The sequence below is a fragment of the Oryx dammah genome, unplaced genomic scaffold (genome assembly GCF_014754425.2).
Source record: "Oryx dammah isolate SB20612 unplaced genomic scaffold, SCBI_Odam_1.1 HiC_scaffold_13, whole genome shotgun sequence".
Classification (NCBI taxonomy): Eukaryota; Metazoa; Chordata; class Mammalia; order Artiodactyla; family Bovidae; genus Oryx; species Oryx dammah.
This window is the reverse complement of record NW_024070197.1, coordinates 11630793-11648596: the sequence shown is the minus strand read 5'-3', so window position 1 is coordinate 11648596 and position 17804 is coordinate 11630793. Positions and strand designations below refer to the sequence as shown.

Below are 17804 nucleotides of genomic sequence, written 5' to 3'. Positions count from 1 at the left end.
AATGATTTAGACTGATTTCTGCTGAGACCAGAAGCCACATTCTCCGCTCTGCCATTCCCTAGCACTTCCCTTCTCCAGAGCCCCACCTAAGCCCTCCGAGACCCCTCTTCCCAGGGACCTGGAGTGGGGCCCTTACTGTGGGGTGTGTGGCCTGGGGCGCTGGGTGCATCCTGGAGGATGACAGGCATCAGGGCTTGGCGGATGGCTGTTTCCCAGCCCCGGGCAGTCTCGGCCCCCTGCCCACTAGGCCCTCCTGGGGCTCCACCAGGGGTTTCTCCCACAAAGTAGGTGGCATTGGCAGTGACAATCTCGAAGCAGTGTGGGTTGGTGCCTGGTGGCACGAGGCTGAAGTTCTGGGCTGGCTCCACAGTGAGGATTTCGGACAGTGGAATTTCCTGGCAGGACAGAGAGAGTATGCATGAGGGCTCTGGGCAGACCCTGGCGCTCTCTACTTACTCAGATGAGCACACAGAATCCAGGGTTGGTGGGGAAGAGCCTGGTTTGCAGGGAGTAGTCAAGAAAGGCCTCCTGGCAGAATTTACATTGAAGCAGAGATCAGAAAGTAAGAAGAGGCCAGCCGGTGGAGGAATGTTGGGGGGAAAGCATGTGAAAAGGTCCTGAGGTAGAAAAGGCTTGTGTTCAAGGGACATGCCATATCCCCATTATAGGGATGGTGCCTGGCACAAAGTAAGTATGCTGGGTTTGATGAATAAAAAAGGGAGATCAGGCTAGGGCCAGCTCTGCAGGGCCTAATGGGCCACAGGCAGGAGCCTGGGCTTTGTCTCCAGGGCCCTGGGGAACCATGGAAGGGTTTAGTGCAAGGCAGGGAGCATTTCTCTCTAGCTGTGTGTGGAAGGTGAATGAGAGAGGATGGGACAGAGAAGACAAGGAGGGAGGCAGAGAAGGAGAGAAGGTGGAAGGTCTATGGAGAGGAATATGCTTTGGCAAGTGTTGAAAGACAAAAGAAGGGAGGAAGAAAAGAAGGAAAGAATGAGAAAGAAAGACTTATGAAACCAATAAAGACAGGAGGCAGGACTTTACTGGGGGTCCAGTGGTTAGGACTCCGAGCTCCCAATGCAGGGGGCACAGGTTCGATCCCTGGTCAGGGATGATCCCACATGCCGCATGGCCAAACCAAACAAACCAGGAGATGGAGATGTTGCAACAGGGATGGTGTTTTAGATAACATGGCTTGATGAAGATGGGAAGGATGAGAAGAAAGCAGCCATGGGATGGGTTAGGAGGATGCTCCAGAGCAGGTAAACAGTGAGGTGTCTGGGTTTTATTCCAAGGGCAGTGGGAGCCACTGGGAGGTTGTAATGGTTTTAATGGACTTCTCTGACTGCTGTGTGGAAAAAGACAGTGAGGGCGAGGGCAGAAGCAAGGACCCGGGAAGAGACTGGCTGGAACCCAGGACTGGCATGGGAGGCACTGATGAATAAATACAAAGAAAGAATTCAATAAATTAACTATAAAGTCATAATGATAACACACTTGAAATTACTGGGAGGTTAATGGAGCTTAACATATGCCTGGTCCTAAACTAATTGCTCTACATGGATTATCTCTTTGAATTCTGGCACAGCCCTGAGGCAAGGACTATTCTTGGACGCCCTTTACAGGTGAGAGGCGCAGGGTGCAGAGAGGTGGAGTAATTTGCCTGCGTCCCCCAGGTGAAAAGTGATGGAGCCAAAATCAAACTGAGGGCGACACTTGCTGATGGGACGGGAGCGTACAAGCAGGGGTGGGCAGAGGGTGTGATTCACAGGCATTTGGCTGAAGCAACTGAGAGAGGAAGGGAGAATACAGCGGACAAAGAGGAGAGCACTGGGGGACCTGGGAGCCAGAAGGCCCACCTTGTAGTATCTGTTGGTCGTGTTGTTCTGGAAGAGCGTGATGCACTTGCAGTCCAGGCGCCAATAGTGCCGCTTCCTCTGTCGGGAGAGGTGCTTGAGAGGGTGAGGTCGTCCGCCCCCCATACTACTGCTGCTCTGACTCGAACCCCAGCCAAATTCTAGCCCCGCCTCACCCCTGATCTTGCCTTAGTCCCGCCCCGCCCCCAACCCCCTGGAGCCACCCACTTCTAGCTCTGCCTCCAGCATGACTCCGCCCATTCCAAGCCCCAACCAGCCCCGCCCCCTCAAACCCCACCTCGTCCAACTCTAGCCCCACCTACCTGGCTCCCCGCCCCCACTCACCAGTGTATCCCTGTTGCTGTAATGAACCACCCAACCCTCTCGAAGCGTCGTGCTGGATTTCCGCGTTGTGTGTCGCACTGACTGCACCACCCTCATTAGGGGGATGTACCCCAGGGAGCTGAGAGTCGGAGAGAGAAGGAGTGAGAGGTTACAAGCAGAAAATAACCATAGTGCCTGGGGCTACAGCAGGGGGACGGCTGGGGAAGTGGGAGTCAATCTCTGGGTAGCTAGGGCGATTTCCGCCCGCCTGCGTTTCCAGATTTACCATAAAGAGGAAGGCGACTCTTGAGAGACCCACATTAAGAGGCTGGTTTCCAAAGTCAGGCTACCTGGCAAGTACTAATCTCTTCGTGCCTCAGTTTCTCCACCCAAAGGGGTTGTTGTGAGAAGTGAAGCCCTTCTTAGGAGCTTAACAGAGTGTTTGGCACATCGTGGGCCTCCAATAAGCGGTAATTAGTTCTGAACCCACTGATCGTGGAGCCAGTTGTGTGACACCGAGCAAGTGGCTCAGCCTCTCTGTGCCGCTGTGCACGTCATGCTATTCTTACAGTGAGGAAATGAAGGCAGAGAAAAATTAAGAGACTGTGCAACTCCAGAGCCAACAATCTGTTGATCCCTGTGTGAGAACCTGGACTGGACTGACTGTGGCCACTTCTCTTTGCCTCTCTGAGACTCAATTTCCTCATCTGTGAAATAGGCTGCCTCTCCCAAAAGCCCTCTCTTTTCAAGTGCTTCAAGGTCCAGCTCTGATAGCTTATCACTCTGTTAATGATAGGAAAGACCTGGGAGAAAGGGATTCTGAGGTTCCAGGAGGCCAGAGCCGGTGGCACTAGGAGGAAACTCGGGGTGACCACTGTGATCTGAATACCCCCCCCTCCTGGCTTCACGTCCCATCCTTTTCCCCTCGTTCTCCCTGCTTCCGCCGCACCAGGTTGCTTGCTACTCCTGCAACAGGTCTCAGGAAACTGGGAAATAGAAAAGTACAGGGTGAAGTCAACCCACGGTAGGGATGGGGAAGGGCCTTCGCTGGATGGGGCCCTGGGTACCTCTCAGATTTGCCCCCCTCGCCTTCCTCCTCCTCGCTGGCATGGAGAGCATTTTCCGAGTGGGAGCCAGGGATGAAACCAGAGTCATCTGGCTCATCCGTGAGGGAGCTCTTGTCAGCCTCGCTGAAATCAGTGGCCTCCTCCATGGGCACATCTGAGGGGACAGGGAAATCAGAGGGGCCTCCACCCAGTCCTGTCGCCCTTTCACTCAGCACCCCTAGCTTCTTACCTCCATTGATGAGTGCCTCCCCCAGACAGTCGTTAGGGACACGGGTGGCGCAGCGTTTGTGACAGTTGAACTTGCAATCTGGTGGTAGGAGGACAAGAAATGTGGAGATGAGTGGGAGGGGGAGAGGAGAGGTCACCTCTAAGGGTTGACCCTTGACCCCTAGCCCCCAGTCTCAAAGAGTCTGTTCTTGCTTTGTGGAGCAGGAAAGCTAACTGATCCTACTCTGGTCATCCTGCCTTTAAGTCAAAGTCCTCAACTATGGAGTGGCTCGATTAAATGGAAGAGGGCCAGATGAAGCGTTCATAGCTTGACAGTCCTAGGACTCAAGGAGTCTAAATTTGGTGATTCTACACTTCTATGATTCTAGACTTCTAAGCCTCTAGAATCTAAGAGTGTCAAAATTCTTAGGATTCTGTACACCCATTAACCTAGAACTTAATGTTTCTATGGTTCTTTAGCTCCAAACATCTAAGCTTCTAGAATTTGCTTGTTCTGATGAATCCTAGAATTGGATGGCTCTAACTTTTTATGGATCTAGACTTCTGGTATTCCAGAATTTGATCAAAGTTCTGGGATCCTAGATTTCTAGGATGCCTCCAAGGCTATATGGTTCTAGACTTCTCAGACTCAAATGTGTTGTTTCTAGGTTTCTATGATTCTCGCTTCCTATGGTTTTAAAGTTGTAACATTCTGAGAATCTTTTTTTTTTTTGCTTTAAAAATCCCATGTATTTGGAAATTAAATGCCCACTTTTAAATGATGGGTGTATCTAAAAAACCATAACAAGGACATAGAAAATATTTGTCATAGAATAGATATGAAAAGAGAATTTATCAGAATTTGTTGCATGCAGTTGTAGTTGGCTCAATGCAATTAAATACACTGGGGAGTCTTGAATAAGGTATGAAAACAATGGACACCTGAGAATCTATAATTTGAGAGTTTTAATATTTCTGAGTCTAAGGTTCTGTGATTCATTCTATTGAACCCTATGATTCAGAAGTCTTGAAACTTATGTTTCTACAATTCTCTGATTTGAGAATTCTCAAGTTCTACAGTTTTAGAATTCCATGCTGAGAGTCATATGAATCTAGATTTCTCAGGCGCTAGGATCACAAGTTTCTAAGGACTGAGGTTCTAGGATTCCAGAATTCCAAAGGTTCTAGAACACCAGGATTCAGGGCACTCCCCTCTGAGACCCTGTGCTTCTAAAAACCAGGCCAGAGGTCCTTGCTTCCAGCCACAAGCCCAGCTGAGATCCTAAGCCTCTTAGAGTGTGTGTCTGGGTGGGGGAGGATTCTGACTCTGTCCCCACCTCCACCCCGGGGGCCCTCGCTGACCTTTGCACTGCAGGCCCTGGCGAAAGAGTCCCTTGAGGAGTTTCTTGCAAGCCTGACAGACGGTGGGCCGTGTGTAGCTGTGGATGAGGAAGGTGTGTGGCACCTTGACCTTGGACAGCAGCATCTTATCCAGCTCGATGGGGCGACCGGTATAGGACGAGGCCGAAGATGAAGAGGAGGACGAGGGAGGGCGGCGAGGGATGAGCTCGGTGGTACTACGGCTCTATCAGACGTCAAGAGTGGAGGGGACACTCTAGTGAGCTGCCCCCACACCGGAGCCCCCTCAGCCTCCAGCCACTCACCCTCTCCATTCCCCCAGCCGCTCACCAGCTCATCAGGCATGCTGAGCAGGGACTCGGAGGTGCCCAGGCGCACGGAGTGGCTGCTGGCCAGAGATGTGGACGACAGGCGTCGCTTGCGCGCCCCGCTGCAGTTGTTGGGGATGCTGAAGGCGCAGCGCTTGTGGTAATTCAGTCCGCAGCCTGTGGGGGGCGCCAGACGGTCAGATTCATAGCCTCTATCGGGTCCGGGCTCTAAAGCTCCGCTCACCCCCTCCTCCTGCTTTTCTGAAGCTCTGGAATAGAGCAGATCCCTTGAGATACCTCTTCCTAGTGTAATTAACTTCAACGGAAAACTACAAAACCCAATTCAGGCAGAACTGCTAAGGGCTGAGAGACTGCAGGAATAAAGGTCTGGGGAATTCCCTGGCAGTCCTGTGGTTAGGACTCTGCGCTTTCTCAGTTGAGGATGCCGTGCGATCCCTGGTTGGGAAAATAAGCTCCAAGATGCGTAGGGCAGCCGGAAAAGAGAGAAAGAAAGGTTTGGGCCACCACCCTGGGCAGGTGAGGTGTTGGCTGAGGGCGAGGGAAATATGGACCAGGCAGTGGAGAAGGAGGACAAGGAAGCCAAAGCCACGTGGCTAGTTGCAGCCCCGAGGACTTCACAGTTATGACTATTTCTTCCTTACTTTGTTATGAATACATGCGGATACCAAATATTTTCTTCTTCCCTCTTCTACCCCGTTATCCTATAACATAAGATATTAATAATAACTAGCTTTATATCATGATATGTAAGTTGTTGTTCAGTTGCTAAGTCGTGTCTGACTCTTTTGCCACCCCATCGATTGTAGCACCTCCAGGCCCCTCTGTCCACGGGATTCTCCAAGGCAAGAATACTGGAGTGGGTTGTCATTTCCTTCTCCAGGGGCTCTACCCGACCCAGAGATTGAACCCTCGTCTCCTTCACTGGCAGGCGGATTCTTTGCCACTGAGAAACCTGGAGAGTCCCGATATCTAAGTTACAGGATATCAAAGGAGAAGAGGGACTATCACACGAGGACATTGCCTTCTGGAGAAAAAGCACATTTTCATTCCCACTCCGGATGGTTGTATCATATCAGGTGGAAGTGTGACTTTGTTCTTTCTTTTCTATTTTTAATCCTTGACCATGATAGAGTCAGGCTCAGCTTGTCATTTCCTACTGGACTTCCTGAACGCTTCTCCATACGTCTCTGATAATTCCAGATGACTCCAAGACTGCCCTCTGGAGCAAAGACTCTTCCTTCAGGGACTCCCTTGCCTAAGACTCCATGCTTTTCAATGCAAGGGGCCTGGGTTTGATTCCTGGTCAGGGAAATAGATACCACATGCTCCAACTAACAGCTGGAATGCTGCAACTAAAACCCAGCACAGCCACTAAAAAAAAAAGAAAAGAAAATGTTCCTCCATCCTTTGGAAACTTCTTTTGAAACACCTCATGAAACCTGTCTTCTGGCAGCTTGCCTGTTACAGAATTTCCTGCTCAGCCATTCCTCCTCCTAGGCAGTCTTGAATGCATGACGTCACAACTGCAGATGCAAGCCTCAGGATCACTGTTGGCGCTGCTAGGAGTTCCAGGATGGCAAATCACACACAGGAACCACATCTCAGTTTGTCTTTAATCACTCACATGCTTCACAGAATTTCAGAATCTCATCTTTGACTCCTAGCACGAATACGAAAGTGGAGTCAATCTCCTGTAGGAAGGTTGCCACTAGCATTAAGGACCGGCATTTGGGCCTCTTTTGGAACGACGTGTACTTGGACCATCATCTGTGACTCCGGGCCAATGAAGTCCACTTGGAGAATGGCCATTAGAACTTAATGACACCAGGAATACACCACGATGAAGGTTATGCAAACTAAGACATCAAGAGTTGGATACAATGTGTGGACGATGGCAATACTGCTAGCAGCTTTGAATGCACTAAATTGGCTTTTGCAGGCCTAATACAGCTATTATCTCTAGAGCCCTTAAATAATGCCACGAGTGTATTTAATTATGCTTTGTTTTTTTTTTTTTGTTGTTGTTTTTTGGCCATGCGGCATGTAGGATCTTATTTCCCCAACCAGGGGTCGAATCTGTGTCCCCTGCAGTGGAAGAGTGGAGTCTTAACCACTGGCCCACCAGGCAAGTCCTCCACAAGCATATTTAGGGCTGCTGTTGCTGCTCAGTAGCTTCAGTCATGTGCAACTCTTTGCAGCCCCATAGACTGTAGCCTGGGCTTCCCTGGTGGCTTAGTGGTAAACAATCTGCCTGCAATGCAGGAGCCGCAGGAGACATGGGTTTGATTCCTGAGTCAGGAAGATCCCTTGGAGGAGGGCATGGCAACCCACTCCAGTATTCTTGCCTGGAGAATCCCATGGATAGAGGAGTCTGGCGGGCTACGGTCCATGGGGTTGCAGAGTCGGACATGACTGAAGCGACTTAGCATTCATGCACTCGGGCAGACTGTGGCCCTCCAGGCTCCTCTGTCCATGGGATTCTCCAGGCAGGAATACTGGTGTGGGTTGCCATGCCCTCCTCCTCCAGGGCATCTTTCTGACCCCAGGGATTGAACCTGCACTTCCTGCCTGCATTGCAGGCAGATTCTTTACTGCTGAACCACTAAGAAGTCCCATATTTAGGAATGCATGATAAGAGTCCTCACCAGTGCTGTGGGCCATCTGAAACATAGGGTATCAGGGACTCCAGATTTCCATATGAGCCTGACTGCCACAAAACTGGAGATCCTTAGACAATGGAACATCTGAGAATACACTTTCATAGTGGGTCACACTGAATAAACAATGGTGGTGCAGAGCATCATCTCAGGATGGATGGTCCTCATTTGCTGTGTATAGAGCCCAGCTAAGGCAAGCAGTGCCGCCCTCATCTTCAGGGTAGGCGTGATCTCAGCGTTCCCGATCAGAAGCATCAAAGACAGAGACAGTGAACCTGTGGATCCCAACTCTTGGGCTTAACCTTAAGACAACTTGTCTCAAAGGAACACACTGTATCCTTTATTTTTTTTTAAAGTATGGCTCAAGGAGATGCGTAAGGTTGCTTGTTATGGACTGAATGGTTGTGTTCTCCCCCAGATTCATCTATTGAAGCCCTAATCGTCAATGTGACTGTATTTGGAGATGGGGCCTTTAAGGAAGGAATTAAGTTTAAGCGAGGCCCTAAGGATGGGGCCCTGATCAAGGGGGCTGGGATCCTTATAAAAAGAAGAGACATGAAAAATTGCCTTCTCCCCACGTGCTATGTGGGCACACAATGAGATGGTGGCCATCGGCAAGCTAGGAAGACAGCCCTCACCAGGAACCATATCTTGTCAGAACCCAAATCTTGGACTTTCCAGCCTCCAGAACCAAGAGAAAATAAATTTCCATTGTTTATACCACCCAGCCCATGATCTTTGTTAGGACAGCCCTAGGAGAAGGAAGTGCCAAGTTGCCAAGGGGTGGACACTGATGGTCAGCTCTATGTGTCCCATCCCCAGTTATTAATCTGCATGTTACTGCGAAGGTATTTGGCGATGTGATTCAAGTCCACAATCAGCTGACTTTAAGTGAGGGAAATCATCCTAGTTAATCTGGGTGGGCCTGTTTCAGTCAGTTGAAAGGTTTAAAGAGCAACCTGAGATTTCCCAGGTGGAAAGACGTTTCAACTCTTGCCAGAGTTCCAGCCTGCCCTTCCTGACGACCCACCCCGTGGATTTCAGAGTTGCCAGCGGCCACAATCCTGGAAGCCAATTCCTTCCCCCAAAATCCCTTAATATGTGCTCCCCAAAGGTTCTGTTTCTCCCGTTGGTGCCTGACTGGTATGGGTTCCGCTCTCTTCTCCATCACTCCTTTTCTACCCCAAAGCCTCTGTCTCTTACGTCTCCCTCGGAGCTCCACCTCCCAGTCCCCCCCCCCCCCCCCCCCACCCCGTGGCACCCCCATCCCCCCCCCCCCCCCCCCCCCCCCCCTGCCCCCCCTCCAGTTCCTCTCCCAAGCCCTGCCTCTGGGCGCTCACCTCGCCTTCCGAGCCCCCCCCCTTAGGCCCCACCTCCGGGTCCTGAGCTCCACCTCGGCCCCGCCCTCGCGCCCACGCCCTTCCTCTTGGCCCCGCCTCCAGCCCCCTCGGTCTCTCACCATCACATTTGAGGCCCTGGCGAACTAGGCCGAAGAGCATTTCCCCGCAATGGTCGCAGAAGGCAGGCGCTCGGTACGAATGCACGGTGAGGGCATGCGGGCGGATCTGGAAGTCCTCGAAGGTGGCCGAAGCTGCAGGCAGCAGGGAGGGGCGCATGGTTGAGCCGCGACCAGCGGTGGCCATTTCAGCCTCCGCGTTCCCAGGTTTCTCCCAGTCCTCTCGGCTGCAAGGTTTGATCTCTCTTTCAATCATTTACTCGCATCCTACATTCGACCTGGGTTCAAATCCCAGTTCCACCACTGGCCAGAACACCTATGTACCTATGCCAGGAGCTGAGGGGAGGGGGAATGGGGAGTTGTTTAATGGGTACAGAGTTCCAGTTTTGCAATATGAAAGCAGTTTTGGAGGTTGATTGCATAACAATGTGAATGCGATTAACACTGCTAAACACTGGACTTTTAAAATGGTTAAGATGGCAGTTTTATCTTATGTATATTTCATCACAATTTTTAAAATGTTTAACTAAAAGAAAATACAAATGCTTGGGTCCCACCCTCAGAGTTTCTGATCTACTTGATCTGGGAAGTGTAAAAAAAAAGAGAGAAAGAGAAAGACAAAACAAAAGAAAAATACCTATGTTTCTCACTTTTCCCATCCGTAAAATGGAAATTCAACAAATAATTACTGGATATTGTTCCAGGGGCTGGGGACACTACAGAGAACACAGACAAAATCTCTGCCTGGCCTCTAGTAAGGGAGACTGACAAAATAAGGAAGGGAAATACTCTCATTTAACAGTCTCTCAATCTAGCAGTTATGGTGCCAGGCACTATGCTGAGTTGTTGTTGCTGTTTAGCTGTTAAGTTGTGTTCGAGTCTTTTGTGGAGTCTGTAGCCCGCCATGGGATTTCCCAGGCAAGAATACTAGAGTGGGCTGCCATTTCCTTCTCCAGGGGATCTTCCTGGTCCAGGGATCACACTTGTGTCTCCTGCGTTGGCAGGTGGGTTCTCTACCACTGAACCACCGAGCCACGCTGTGCTGAGTACTTTATAATATTAACAAATTTACCCTTCTCAAGAGCCCACTGAGGTACATGATTATCCCTATTTTATAGATGAAAAGACTACAGCACAGATAGGTGAAGCAATCTGCCCAAGGTCAGTTAGCAAGGTGCAGAACTCAAATTCAAATCCAGGCCAGGGTGGCTCTAGAGTTCATGCTTTTAACCCTGTACTTGAGAGTGTTAGTTGCTAGTTGTGTCCGACTCTTTGTGAGCCCATGGACCATAGCCCGCCAGGATCCTCTGTCCAAGGGATTCTCCAGGCAAGAATACTAGAGTGGGTTGCCATTCCCTTCTCCAGGGGATCATACTGCTTCTGAAATTTTTAAGCAATAAAATATACACTAAGTGAGAAGTCAGTAAATGCTTGGGAGAAAAATTAAGCAAAGAGGTTAGATAGGGAAGATGCAAGAGGTACCATTTTAAATAGGTGGTCAGGGGAAGTCCCTGGCGGTCCAGTGGTTAGGACTTGGTGCTTTCACTGCCTGGGGCTGGGGATCAGTCCCTGGCTGGGGAACTGAGATCCTCGAAAGCTGTGATGCACGGCCAAAATAAAATAGGTAGTCAGGAAAGGCTTTCTTGAGGAGATGACATGAGGATATAGGCCTGAAAAAGGTAAGAGTCTGGGCCATGCAGGAATCTAGCAAAGAATAGGCCCAGTATCTTTTTTCTTTCTTTTAAGTACTTTATTTATTTGGCTGCACTGGATCTTAGCTGTGGGATGTGGGATCTAGTTCCTCAACCAGAGATTGAACCCGGGCCCCCTGCATTGCGAGCAGAGTCTTAGCCACTGGACTACAAGGGACATCTCCGTGCCCAGTATCTTAATACTATCTGCTTACAGTTCTTTTCTATGGGTTAAATGAATATATGGAAAGCTTTATTTTTTTGTTTGTTTTGTTTTGCGCCTTACCACATTGCTGATGGGATTTTACTTCTCAGACCAGGGATTAAACCTGGGCCCTTGGCAGTGAGCTTGGAGTCCTAACAACTGGACTGCCAGGGAAGTCCTGGAAAACTGTTAAAACAGTGCCTGACACAGAGAAAATGCTCAATAATATGTTAGCTATTGTTTTTAAAGTTTTGTTTTTGGACTAAATCTTGGTGGGCTCCCTACCCCCACCCCAATTTTTTGTCTATCATTAAGTTACCTTTCTTATATTATGCAACTGAAAGGGGACTGGGTTCTATGTGCCAAGCACTGTTTACACACTTAGGATAAAGCTCTGAACAAGAGAGATTTTTCGCCCCACTCTCAGAGAGCATTCTTTTAGGAAAGAGACAAGAAACACTAAAAAAAAAAAAAGAATAGGGACTTCCTGGTGATTCAGTGGCTAAGATTCTGCATTCCCAATGCAGGAGGCCCACGTTTGATCCTGGACAGGGAACTAGATCCCACAAGCCGAAAAAAAGACCTGGCACAGCAAAATAAGTAAAGAAATGTTTAAAAAAAAAAAAAAAAACACCACCAAAAGCCAAAACCAAAAACAAAACAGCAAGGGCAAAGGCCCTGAGGTGGGAGGGAGCTTGGCTTCTTCAAGGGACAGAAGGCAGACAAGATGGTTGGAACAAAGAAAGTAAGGACAGTGTTAAGAGATGAATTCAGGGAAGTGGCAGGGGCCAGGCCATGCATAGCCTTGAGACCACACTGAGGAGGAGTTTGCCTTTTTTTCTTCCAAGGGTACTGGGGGGCCATGGGAGGATTCTGAACAGTGGAATGTCATGAGTTGACTTAGGTGTTACTGCAATAATCTAGGCAGGAAGTGATGGCGGCTTGGATCCATGGAGAGAATAAGAAATAGCTTCAGGATATAAATTAAGGGTGAGATCAGTAGGTCTGATGATGGACCAAGTAAAGGGGTACGAGAAAAAGAAGAGTCAGGGATGACCCAAGGTTTGGGGCATGAGCACCTGTGTGAATGGTGATATCCTTCACCAAGCTGGAGAAGATTGTAGGAAGGGAAGGGTTAGAAGGGCAGGGGACTTCCCTGGTGGTCCAGTGGTTAAGACACTGCGCTTCCACTGCAGAGGGCAAGGGTCCAATCCTTGGTAACTAAGATCCCATATGCCCAGTGGTACAACAAAAAAAAGAAGGCAAAATCAAGATTTCTGTCTTGGACAGGCTATATCTGAGATGCCTCGAGGCACCCGGTGAAAGCATCAGGAAGACAGCTACATGAACAAGACTAGGGTTTGGGGGGAGACCAGGATGCAGATAAACATCCAAGGGTTGTGAGACTCTAGGAGGGAGGTAAATCCAAACTTCTAATTGTCATCCATCCATCCAACAAATTTTACTGAGCATTGCAGCACTCAGGGTGGGGGTGGAGGTGAGGGCAGGGGGGGACACACAGCCTGAGTAAGGAAGGTGCTTCCCACCCACCTCAGCCTTTCTGAAAGAACCAAGGGCTAAAGATTCCTCTAAGTGCTGAGAGCCTGCGCATCTATCAAATGGGAATGGCCAGTGGGTGGGCTAGATTCTGGCTGAAAATCCAGGTGCCCGGGTTTCATATCCTGCTGCAGAATCTGATTGAATTAAGCATGTCATCGCGAGGAGACACAGACAGCAAAACATTTTGAACTTTCTATCAAGGTGACGCGTAGGTCTAGGAAGGGTCAAATCAGAAACACATAGCTCGATGAACTGTCAAACTGTTTACGCCGTGTCACCAGCGTCCTGATGGATAAATGGAAGTTTCAACCACTGTGACCCGCCCCCCAACCCCTCGCCCACCGCAGCTTCCTCAGAGGCACCCACTCTCCTGGCTTCTGCCAAAATAGCGTAAATGTCTTTGTGCTTCGTAAATGGCATGATTCAATGCCTAGCTTAGCTTCTGTCCCTTAAGCAAGGTGTGTGAGATCCATCCGGGTTGCTCTGGCTCATTTACGTTCAGTGCGGGGCGAATTCCACAGTGTGCAGGGACCACATCTACCCATTCAGGGAAGCGGGAGTTTTTAAGAGCTCCTGCGGGTCTCCTAACTTGCAGCCAATGCTTAGAACTGAAGAATTAAAGTTTCTGGGCCTACCCGTCCCGCCTTCTACCGATGTCCCGCCCCCCCGCTCGAGGCTCCGCCCCTAGGCGGGCCTCGGCCTCTCACCTGACAATACCACCTCCACCAGGTCGCCCTCCTGGATGTCTCCGACAGAGCGCACCAACTGCAGGAGGTTGGCCGACGTGGGGTCATGTTTGAAGAGCAGGATCTTGTCGTAAAGGCCGTAGAAGCCACATTCGGGGAACTGAGGGGGCGGGAGAGGGACGTGGTGACGGAAAAGCTCAGAGCAGCGGTCTGGAACCTTCCCAGGGCAGGGCGGGCTGTTTCCCCCGGAAACTCAAGAGACCCCGCAGCCCCTTTCTTCCTGTCTGTACCCTCCCAAACCCAGCTCGAGCCGAGCCGGGCAGGGTGCCAGAGACCCAGGTGTACTGGGCTAGAGCTGCCTGCCAGAGTTGGGGAGAGAGATTGGCTCTGGGATCTTGGGGACCTAGAATCTTCTGGAAGTGAGAGGGGCACGGCTGAGTGAGCACCCCTTCCTTTATCTCCACACCACCTCCTGCTCCCGCAGCCCCCCGCCTTCCCACTTCTTGTCCCCCAACCACCAGTTTCCTTCCTGAATCTATTGTCCCTGTTACCTGGCTCCACGCCCAGCACTGGGGCTGGGCAATCTGGAAGGAGGAGATTTAAGACTCCTGGTTGGGGGGTGGGGTGGGGGGTGGGGGTGCAGAAAGTCCAGGGCTCCAAGGAGTTGGAAGATAGGCAGGGTGCCCCCACCCAAAGCCCCAAGGACGCAGGTGCCCTGGTCCCCAGCTTAGGGAGAGGGGGGGCAGGAAATGAAACCTGTAGAACAGAAAGTGAAACCACCCAGGTGGAGCCACTGGAAGGAAGGAAAGGGGCCCTACTACACCTGGACAGGGGGGCAGAAAAGAAAACTGGGGTGAGGCCTGAGGGGGTAGGCTGAGGACTTGAGCAGATAAAGAATCTTACCCAGGGAACAGCTGATCTCCCCGCAGCCTTTTTCCCCAAGGAGCAGGCTGAGTTGGGTGTGGGAGCTGGTTGAGGGGAAGAGGGGTTGGTGGCAAAAGGAAACTAATCTGTTCTTGGTGCTGGGAGAGGGTCCCCAGGTGCCAGGACTCGAGTCCTGACTGCCCCCGGGGGTCTTTCTCTAAGTTTCTTTGTCTGTAAAATGGGAGAGTTGGCCAGGTTCCTCATGTTTTCTCTGAAGCCCAGAGAATCCATTCCCAGGAGTCTAAGAAGATTCTAGAATTTGACTATTTGGGGATTCCAGCATGCTCCTATGATAGGATTCATTTCTAGATTCCAACAAATTATTATAAGGTTTAGACTTTTAACTACCTAGATTAGCAGTAGCCTAATATTTTAATGTTGTAGGGATCTGCCAAACTAGGATTCTAATATTTGAATATCTTAGCCTGAAAGATTTCGACAACCCAGGGTACCAAAATTCTAACATTTTAATGCTCTAGGATTCTAACAACATGGGAATCGAATATTCCAACATTTTAATGTTTTAGTATTTCAACCACCTCAGGGTCTAATGTTTGAACACTTCAGTACCAGAGGAGTCGGTTACCTAGCAGTTGCAAATTCCAACAATGTAGAATTCTAACATTTTTAAAGTCAAAAATTCCAACAGTAGAGTAGCCCACTATTCTAACTTTTAGCGTTCTAGAATTCAAGCACTGTGTCCCACACGATTTTCTGCTTGACGAGATTCTCTAGGCCTCAACCCCAGTGACCGTGATGTCCAAAGCAAAGAGTGGGGTGGAGTGGGGAAGGCTCGTGTTGACAGGCTAGCCTCAGAGCTGAAGGGTGGGGACACCGATCAGGAGCGGGGACAGAGACCTCAGAACCTCTGGGGATTCTGAAGAGGCGTGCCTGCCCCTCCACACACACCTCCGGCCTGGGGGAGGGCAGAAATTGGTCTCTGAGACCTCACTTGACCCTGGCAGTTAGTCCGGTGTGCACCCACACCCACACCCACACATGTCACCCGATCACCCAGGCCGGCCCGGCTTCAATTTCTACTGTTTCCACCAAGTCGGAGGCTGGGGTGGGCCCAGGCAGGGAGGTCTCCCACATCTGGGGCTCCCGCCTGCTCCTTCTCCGAGCCTACACCTGGCCGGCCCCTCCCTTCCTCCCTGCTGTCTGCAGCAAACAACAACATGCAGGGACATGCAATTCGGGGAGGCCTCTGGGGCACCCCACCCCGGACCAGGCCTCTCTCAAAGGGGTAGTGGGTGAGGAGGCAACTGGGGGGCCAATGCTGCACCCCCACCCCTCAGCAGCCCAAGGCTTAGTCCACTTCTCTCCCTCTTCCTTATACTGGGCTCGAAACCACCTCTGCCAGCGCCCCCCACCTCCCAGACCTCTCCTAAAGCTGGGGGGTGGGGGGGGTGGGGGGGTGGGAAACCTGTGTGCTCACCTTCTGGTCAACGATGGAGCAAGCCAGCTGCTTCACGTGGGCCAGCTCAGAGGCGGCGGGCAACAGCACGAACTCGCGGGTCAGCCCGATCTGGATGTGGAAGGAGACCCCCGAGCCCGGGGCCGGGACCTGGGGCAGCAGCGGTGGCGGCGACTGCAGTTCCAAGCCGCCGGAGGGCGAAGGTGACCCCGGCCCGGGAGAGCCCGGGAGCCCGGCGGGATGCGAGGGGGCGGCGGCCATAGGGCGAGGCCCGGGGTCCGCCGCCCGGCGCCCACCCCGGGATCCGGCTGGAGAAGCCTGAGCAGGGAGGCTCGGGTCACAGTATCCCAGGGATCGTATAAGCGGGGATCCCGGGGATCCAAGAAGAGAACCCTGCCTGGCAGGTTGAGAGAACTCGAGGATGGTGGGACCCTGGGAAGTTAGAGAAAAGGAATCCAGTGGATCAGACACCCACCCGGGGAATTAAAGGATCACAGATGATCAGAAAGGAGAAATCTAGAGCTTTGGGGGAGGGGGGCCAGCGATTGGGAGATACCAAGAAATCAAAGAAGAAAAGCTAGTAGGTCCGGGTCACAGCGATCAGAAGAGCCCAGGATCCAAAGGATTCGTGGAGAGAGAGGGGATTGGAAAGGGAGCAGGTGGAGTCGAGAAGTCAGTGGCTCTAGGAAGAGGATCCATTTAAGAAGGGGGCCAGAGGATTCACCAGACCTTGAGGGTGGAGAGCAGGAGCCTCTGAGTCGGGGATCGAATGGATCCCAGGGATCCGATGGCGGGTCCGGGGATGGGCAAAGGGATCCCGGGGGATGGGCAGAGGGATCCCGAGGGCCGGGGTGCTAAGGAGGGAATCTCACGGGTCTCGGAAGTTGGAGAAAAATTCGGTCGGGGCCCGCGGGGAAGGCGATGTTACCATCGGCAGTGGGGTGACGGGGGGTGGGAAGGATGGGAAAGTCGCCCAGCGCAGAGAGCCGGTGGCTCTTTTTCCCCCTCCAAAGTTTAACTCCGCGGCGGCGGCCCAGGAGGAAGTGTTCAGAGTGACAGTTCAGTTGACCAATCGGCACCGGTCTTGGTGACGTCAGAGAGGGTGGAACTTGATGAGAGCCTGGGGGCGGAAGAGGAGGGCGGGCTCAGCGCGCCTCCAAGTTGGGGATAACACCTCCCCTGCTCAGGCCTGGGGACCTAGGGTGGGAGATGCAGGACTGGGAGGAGAGACTGATTCCTCTCACCAACAAACCCTTGTCTGGAAAGTTGACTTTTCCCTCAGCTGGTGAGGGAGGAGCAAGCCACCTTCACCCCACCCCAGGTCGCGAGGCCGGGGCTGAGGAGGTGTCTGGCCCTTTAAGGAAGGGAGCCATCTCGCCTGGCCTGCATCCGGCGCCCACCGCAGGGGAAAGGGTGGGAGACGGTGTCAGGTCCGGTCTGCTCTCCGGAATGAGCCTGCCTCTTCCCAGAGCGTCACCCCGTCCTCCCTCGCGACACACCCTAGCCCATTCCACAGGTGGGAAGACCGAGGCCTCCAGATGGACAGAGATCCTTGCCTCAGGTCTTGCTCCAAGACGGTGGCCAAAGTGCCACGAACAGACTGGAGTGTCAGGGCTGGTGCACCCTGTGCCGGTAGGGTCAGGCGCAGGGCCGGTGCAGAAGGGGTGTAGTTTCCTTCCTCCTGTAGTCAGCTTCCCACTCTGCCCCAGTCTTTAGAAGGGTAAAGAGCCAAATAAAAGCCTAGGGGAGCCTGGAAGAACCATAGCAACCAGGGAGGACCACACATCCTCACCACCTCACAGACGGAAAGCACATTGTTCTCCTGGGGGAGTGTGCACGTGTCTATCTCTGGGTAACTTCAGGTTGGTGACTTCTCCGCTCTGAGCCTGTTTCTCTTATCTCTCAGATGGGACAATCGGACTGACTCCCGAGGGTCTTTGTGGGGATTAATGAGACGGTGTAAGTGTGCCTAGAACACAGCAAAAGCTCATTCCTGCTGGCTGTGACTCTAACGTGCTGAGATAACGGCATGCACACCTCAGACACTCAGGTGCTGTGGGTGGGTTTGC

General features: G+C 51.8%; 1 protein-coding gene across 1 annotated transcript in view; it reads right to left on the bottom strand.

Moving 5' to 3' along the window:
• Positions 1-16775, bottom strand: part of PRKD2 (protein kinase D2) — a 32209-nt gene extending 15434 nt beyond the window's left edge. Inside the window, exons 1-10 of the mRNA XM_040252461.1 lie at positions 15757-16775; positions 13416-13554; positions 9256-9387; positions 5141-5295; positions 4814-5036; positions 3474-3551; positions 3245-3398; positions 2199-2316; positions 1857-1934; positions 137-395 (exon numbers count right to left, since the gene is read on the bottom strand). Of these exons, the coding sequence (XP_040108395.1) occupies positions 137-395; positions 1857-1934; positions 2199-2316; positions 3245-3398; positions 3474-3551; positions 4814-5036; positions 5141-5295; positions 9256-9387; positions 13416-13554; positions 15757-15996 (1576 nt within the window). The 5' untranslated portion in view covers positions 15997-16775. The remainder of the gene's footprint in view (positions 1-136; positions 396-1856; positions 1935-2198; positions 2317-3244; positions 3399-3473; positions 3552-4813; positions 5037-5140; positions 5296-9255; positions 9388-13415; positions 13555-15756) is intronic.
• Between the last annotated feature and the right edge of the window lie 1029 nt (positions 16776-17804).